General features: G+C 42.7%; 1 protein-coding gene across 2 annotated transcripts; it reads right to left on the minus strand.

The window, feature by feature from the left end:
• Positions 1-326: 326 nt before the first annotated feature.
• suox (sulfite oxidase) lies at positions 327-6,635 on the minus strand. Of its 2 annotated transcripts, none has more exons than XM_026308074.1 (5): positions 6,516-6,635; positions 4,069-4,139; positions 3,578-3,749; positions 2,677-2,949; positions 327-1,926 (listed from the first exon to the last, which is right to left on the minus strand). In XM_026308074.1, exons 2-5 carry the CDS (start codon positions 4,125-4,127, stop codon positions 721-723), a joined length of 1,710 nt encoding a protein of 569 aa, XP_026163859.1. In that variant the 5' UTR covers positions 4,128-4,139; positions 6,516-6,635; the 3' UTR covers positions 327-720. The 2 variants fall into 2 exon arrangements, with proteins under 2 accessions (XP_026163859.1, XP_026163860.1); XM_026308075.2 differs by lacking the exon at positions 6,516-6,635 and adding an exon at positions 5,325-5,345.
• Between the last annotated feature and the right edge of the window lie 634 nt (positions 6,636-7,269).

Consider the following 7,269-nt stretch of genomic DNA (forward strand, 5'->3'; position numbering starts at 1 on the left):
GTTGACAGACTGAACACTTAAAGGTCACAGTTCACTTCAGTTTTGCTGACTAACAGCAGGCACTGATGATATTAGCCGCCAAGTTACTTCTGGTAATCTTTATTTATGTTGCTAAATTTCTCCTATTTAAGGTTATTTTATTATCCAGAGGATTTAGATCAGCAAAGATGAAGCTGCAGCTCAAACTCTCATAGTTTGAATCAGAGCTGATTCAGAACTCAGAGAGCTGGGGGTCTATAAAGTAAACATGGTTTAAAACTGCAGTATTTTTCATTTACACTAATAACAGTATAGTAAACAAAATACTCCTCTACATTTCAATTTGATTTCATAGTATTAATTAAATATAGGATTTTACATTATTGTGTTAATCATACAAAACATTCACACTTAATATACTGTGCGTACCTCTTTAGCTTGGAGAATGATGACACAACAAAAATCTTTTCCTACCTACAAATCAATAAGTTTGGAATTAAGTGTAAGATTAAATTAAGTGTAAATGAGTCAGTAGATAAAACTGGATATCTGTTGGTCTTTTAAGTTAAGGCCTTTAGTGCAGTGACACATGTACTGCTTAAAATCCAACAAGCAACATGACAGCACATGTACTTTAAGAGCACTTGTTAAAATATAAACTTTCTTTTTTTTCATTCTATCATTTTCCTGACAAAAATACCATCTCTCTGATGACTCAGCCATAAACATCTGCATTTCAAACTAATCTTCACTTGCATCCTCTGCGATCTTCACCTTCACCCTGTGCCAGGCGTTACTCAGGAGGCCCCTCAGGTTCCAGATGGGAAGAAACGTGTCTGGCTGCACGTTGTAACTGTTGTCAACTGCTTTGCAAACTATCTCCAGCTCCTGAGCCTCAGGAGGAAGAGGAGCTGTTATCTCCCACAGTTTCCAGGCCCAAGCTCGTCCTAGTGGCGGTGAATGTTCACTGCCCCTCAGCTGAGCCACCTGCCATGTCTTGCCTCCATCCAGAGAAACATCTACCCGTACCACCTCTCTGCCTCCGCCGCTCCAGGCGTAGCCCTTCACAGTCACCTCTTCTACGCTTCGATCAACCACAGCACCGTCTGCTGGTGTGGTGATTGCAGACTGAACGGGCAGCTCTTGGATGGCCGGAGCTGACTTGTGGTCCACTGTGTCCCAGTCTGTCCCAGGGGAGAAACCCTTGTAGTCATTCTGCTGCCAGTGGCTGCTGCTTTCCTCTGCGCTTACTATGATCTTCCCCAGCCATTTAACACTCCGTGCACCGACGACCCCCGGTACCACAACACGGACAGGGAATCCGTGGTCGGCCGGAAGAGCCTCACCATTCATTTCATAGGCCAGCAGCACATCACCGTCCTCGCCGACTGCCTTGTTTAGAGGGATGGAACCACCGTAAGCGGCCCCCGTCACATCTTTGTCCAGTCCTTCAAACTGAACATGACGAGCCCACTGAGCCACATCTGACCCGTAGCCAGCTGCCAGCAGCACATCCCGGAGTTTAGCGCCACTCCATGTAGCGGTACTGATTGCACCAATGCCCCAGTTCAGTCCTTTCACCTGTTTGGCCTTATGCATCTCAGACCGGCGGTTACCTGCACACTGCAGTGTGGCAGTGATGGTGTGTTTGGGGAATCGAGTCTTCAACTCTTCTAAAGACAGCGTCAGCGACCCTCCGGATAGTCCCTCTACATGAAGCTGATACGAAGCTGGGTCCACCTGAGGAACAGGAAAGTGGTTTCTTTTGAAGAAAAAAGCGGAGGGAGTGATGTAGCTGTCAGAGAGGATTTCTGCAGGCGGCTCAGCATTGAAGGGCTTGAGGCTGTTTGTGTGCAGGAGGGGGTGACGCTCAGGGTCAGACGAGTAGGGGTCAGATGATGTAACAGCCTGCTGTTTCTTCAGGTCTTCAGCTTTCAGCTCACCAACCTTAAATTAACCAAAGACAAGTTTTATTATGCCGCATGGGACAAACTCACCACCGCAAATCACCAATACTGCATATTTAACTGAACCAAGCAGTGTTTGACTGGCCACCTGTAGGAGCTAGGACTTAGCCTACAGATGTTGTTCTTAGTAAATATAAAGCACTAGACCTTTTCATGTGTCTTCAAATACAAGAAAGACAAAATAAATGACATGTTCATTTAAGGATATATATATTCAATCAACATCCTCTGCTGAACAGCTGAAATAAAAAGTAGGCCCAGTTTGAGCTGGACACAGTCTGATAGGTTATAGTCTGATGGTTTTCTCAGATTAAGATGCATGAGTGATGTTTCTTGTGCCGTTTGACCTGTGCACAGCTTCATCATGGAGTCCCACAGCTTTAACATCCACATTTCCATTGTAATATTTCAGCTCTAACTTACAGCCCCAAGCAGAACTGGAGGCCAGAGAGCTTTGCAGGGTGAAGCTCCACCCCGGGTATATTGCTATTAAGTTTCAAATGAAAAACACGTAGAATGTTGATACTTTGATTTAAAGGCTTGCAAAATGTTTCAGCTGCCAATGTCTACACATATGCTTTAAAACACCAGCTACTGTATACTACTGAGTGCCCCCAGACAGTTCTCGCCTCAGCTTTGTCTTGGATGGCCTGTTTGAAGGAACTTGTTCCAACCACAAGACCAGTTAACATCTGCTGAAAACACAGTTATTTAAATTATGCGTACCCACCTTATATTCTGAGAGGATTTCCAGCACATGCTCCTGGTTGTGTACAGCATACAGTGCCCAAAAGGGCTCAAGAGCCCCACCTGCTGCTAACAAGATTTTATTGCCACCAGGGTGCAAGGCAACAAACTCAGTGATGTCATAGACGCTGCCTCTGTAAGTGACCCACACGCCGTCTTCAAGCGAGCGATGCTTTGTGACTTCTTCCTGGCTGAAAATGGGAAGGTTGGAGGTGTTCTCTATGGTCTGCACCCTAGTGGTGTCGGCTTGCACAGCCTGCACGGGAGAGAAGAGACATCAGTGTTGTTTAAAAGAGAAGACGCTAAACAGTCTCAGAGTGAACTACCTCACAACGTACATGGAATATGCTGTAAATACAACATGTGACTGTGCTGTTCTGTGGGTTTTTCTCTCCCTACTTTAATTGTCATTTACTGACACAGTGTGAAACTAAAGGCCTTAGCTGTAATGGTGCAAACAACTCATGCTGGTACACAAACCTTTGACTTTTTTCATGCAGCAGCAGCTTTGAAAAGCCCATTACTTGTGGAGGACTAAACAAAAACACAGTAGAACAGACACTGAGAGCTTCTGAAGCACATGCGTGATTTATACTAAATACTACACAAAGTCTTGAAACCAACAGCTCAGGATGTGCATGCAAGTTAAGCTGCATGACGTAAAGGAATTAAAACTGACGAATGAGACAACTGAGTGAATCAACAGGTGTAACAGGCCATGACAAGGTGTGACAATGAAGGAACACTGCTAGCTCTTCTTCTGACTATAACACACTGCACTTTGCCTAAAAGGTTAAAACATGTTTAATCAATATAATTTAGCCCTGGCTCAGAAACGGCAATTCAAACATTGCCTGTTTTCACAGATCTTGCTTTGTCCTAACCTTGTGGTGGTGGAGGCCATAAGCCACCACAGCCCCAGCACCAGCCAGCAGTCCTGCCAGGGCACGTCTCCACCTGAGACTGTGGGCGCTCCGGTATGATCTCTGGTCATCACTGCTGCTGCTGCTCCACAGCCGGACTGCACACAGTGTCACAGCAGGCGCCACTTGATTTCTGCAAAGTTAAAAAATAGGAATGTCATACATGCACACATTTATCACTATGGCTGATTAGGGCACACCTTGCGGTGGATCTAAGAATAACTATATAATTCTAGTCATTTCAAATAGAGAAAATTGAAGATAAACTTTTACTTAGGTTATGTTGAAATATCAAAATATTGAAACTGATGTTTCACACAAGTCTGTTCTAGTAACCATTAAGCTGTGACCTTTGACAAGAACAAAAGTTTGTCAGTGGCAGGGCAAGAAAATAACATCAAATGTCGAGTGTAACATCTGTGACAAATGGCCAGTTCCATAAAGTACTGTACCTCTGAGTGTTGACAGAACAAAATCGAGTCAGGGCGTGGACGCGTCTGAGAAGCAGCATGGCATTGATGTTCTGGGGAGAAATGTAGATGAGAAAGGAAATCACAAAGAAAGCATTGCTCTGTATGAATTTGAGGAAGTAGCAGCACCTCAAAACCACAAACACCCCAGTGGGAAAACAACCTGTTGAGTTCAAACGATCTCACTTTCTCTTTGCCGTGCTGACTTAATTATCATAATCCCATACTGCACCTAACTCGTAGTGCATTAACGTTTCTCAAACACAGCAATTTTATTTCATCCTGTTGACACATCAGAGCATGCCTTCGTATTTTCTACAAAAAGAGGTAATTACATAATATACTGGTTTTTCTTCCAGCATAGCTCAACAAACTCAGTCTATACAGCTGACATGCGAGAATGGCAATTGAACTTTCAACCCCTGCACTCCTACTGAACTGACCAACCAGCTTTATATCAACCTGCAAAAGGAGCCAAACAGCTGAGGGGGAGTGAAGATGGGCTGAGTTTCAGTTCATTTTTCTCTCACCACACAAATACTACTCCAGACCAGGACATAAAAATTGCCTCCAGCCTGAACCAAGACTAAACGCTATAGACCAAACAACACTGTGAATGAAAGAGATGCAGTGACTGAAACCTGGAAAAAATAAGGACATTTAGATAGCTAGTTGCTCGGTTGCATAAACATTCATTTTCTTTTGTGTAGCTAATAAAATTACAGAAGCAGCTCTGTTTTATCAGTTAATTTCACTTCTTATCTCTGTCAACAGTGGCTGTTAAGATAATCTCTCACCAGCTTTCACTGTCTGCCAGCAGCCTCAAGCCCTAAGATACCAAGAGTCTAGTTAGTGGTTCAGCTGATCTCACATTGAAAACAAAAACAGAAAAGTGGAGAGCCTTGTTGGCCAATAAGAAAAGATCTCTGTGTGAGCAGGACATGCTCTCAATTAGAACATGCCACGTATTCGGTTCTTTGCAGAACACAATTAAAAGCAAATTTAATACATGTTTTTCCTAATCTGATTCATGCCTTCGTGACTATAACACACTTTTAAAACACCATAACGTTTGTAGGTGCTGCATTATTATGGGATACCTGGCAGATGTGTGTAACTGCATGTGTGAAGAGTCAAAATAATAGAGATAAAATGGCTTTTACATTCATGTTGGTTTTTTTTTTCAAATGTATTAATAATCAAAAACTGAAATATGCCTTTTACAAAAGTATTCACACCTGTGACAGTGGCACTCCAAGCAGTGGTTAGGTGCCTTCTGTTTGCTTTAGTTTTCCTTGAGCCTGACTGGAGTTCGCCTGTATAGATAAGACCCAACGTATATAAGGTCCCACTATTCACTCTAAAAAAAAAAGTCACAAAGTCCAAGGAACTCTCTGCAGACCTGTGTGATAAAGATCTGGCAGACATAGTTGAGGGGTTTAAGGGTACAGATGTGCTCCCAGCCTAACAATGGGATCAATAATAGTAAACTGGAAGAAAAGTGGAAGCACCAGAACATTAGTCCTCTGCAGAAATGGAGAGCAGTTCTCCATCAACTGGACCTTTTGACTTCAGTTTTGGATTTTTAGTACATGTGCACATTATTTTGGAAAATGAATCATAAAATGGTAACAGTCACCAGCACTCTAAACAAGAGTCCACTTAAGTTTGAAAAAAATGTTTTCATTTGTATCCAAAATGTTTGTTTTTTGTTATGGTGCCACACATAAAACACAAATATTTTTCTCAAATACTGAATGAGAATTTTTAGCAAACTGAATAAAACCCCATTAAGTGTTAGGATACGTTACTGAGTGTGTTTTAATAGCTATAATTCAATGACGTGTCAAATAAAACCGTGTTTAATTAGTTAAATGTGAAAATTTGCTTTGCGCAAACAAACATGCAGGTCGGTCGCCTCCAAGCAGCAGTACCGTAACTGTTAGTAACAAGAAAAAAATGCGCAGCAAAACTTGAAAGGCGGCTAGCTCGACTCTGCTCCAGCGAAGGGACAGATCATTTGAAAATGAACCATCATCACCACCAAGGAAACCATGTGGAGACCGGTGAGGGGTAATTAAACCCTAAAAGTTAGATTTTCCCTCGCCCACACGTATTAGCTAAACTCACATCGGATCATGGCAGCTCCAAACACAGGACCGTGTGTCTTATATAACCAACTAACGCTGTTTTGCCTCAACTTCTGAAGGAGAACCGGATGTTACCGTCAGATACCACCGTTAGCTAGTTAAGTTACATTTTGACCTTCACCATCCTCACCATCCTCTTAGCTAACAGAGCCAAACCTCTTGTTAGCAAGCTGCCACAAAGTGTTTCCACCCAGCCTGGTGGACCCAAAGTCAGCAGCTCAGAGTAAATGTAAATGTAAATGTTCATTTGTCTGTCGGACCCAAAGCAAAATAACTCACCTCTGCTTGTATCCTGATGCTCTGCACGATGCACAAACAATCCGAGCTGCTCAACCCGCAAACGCAACACTAGCCGAGGGGCGTTCAAGGCTGCTTGTACTTCAGCCCTCTTTCAGCCATGCCCCAAGTATCACCCGCCCAACCCATGAGGTTGGACACCTTTGACAAACAGAAACCAGCCGTGTGGGTGAGCCATGCATCCCTGCTTTCTCAGGAGATGGATGAATTTTAATTTACTGTGTTATCAATATATATAAATGCATTGGTACAGACAAACCCTGAACACACCTTCATTTACAAGTTAAACAATAGATCCCAGACAGAGAGGCAGTGCACTAAAGGTTTAAATGAAACTGACTTTTGGTTAATGTATAAGGGAATATTGTATTGACTGTATAAAACTATATTTGGGTTGGGCAATCCAGTGTGAAGATCATATCCTTGACACTGAGAGAAGAGGAGATTGCACCATACAAACCTCAGCTGACAACAGCCTGAAACCCAGACCACTGAAGTTCCATAACACAGATCTGACATGTTGAAAGTAATAGATTCAGACTCAAGAAACTGTATATCTTGAAGATAGTACTCACTGAAGCACCCAAAGGTTGTTGTCTCAGTCAGTGTAACAGGAACACTCACATAATACAAATAAGCACCTTTATTTACCGTTGTGTCTAATGTGTGATATGCAAATAAACTTGCCTTGCCTTACAAATTCCAGTGAAAACCTTATCTGTACACATAATAATCA

This window comes from Mastacembelus armatus, chromosome 5 (assembly GCF_900324485.2).
Source record: "Mastacembelus armatus chromosome 5, fMasArm1.2, whole genome shotgun sequence".
NCBI lineage: Eukaryota > Metazoa > Chordata > Actinopteri > Synbranchiformes > Mastacembelidae > Mastacembelus > Mastacembelus armatus.

Bases quoted from the DNA above. Each gene is read 5' to 3' on its own strand.
- suox (XM_026308074.1), bottom strand. From the start codon at position 4,127: ATGCTGCTTCTCAGACGCGTCCACGCCCTGACTCGATTTTGTTCTGTC. The intron at 3,750-4,068 runs GTACAGTACTTT...TTAACTTTGCAG, and splicing joins TGTTCTGTCAACACTCAGAG to AAATCAAGTGGCGCCTGCTG. The intron at 1,927-2,676 runs GTGGGTACGCAT...GGTTAATTTAAG, and splicing joins AAATCCTCTCAGAATATAAG to GTTGGTGAGCTGAAAGCTGA.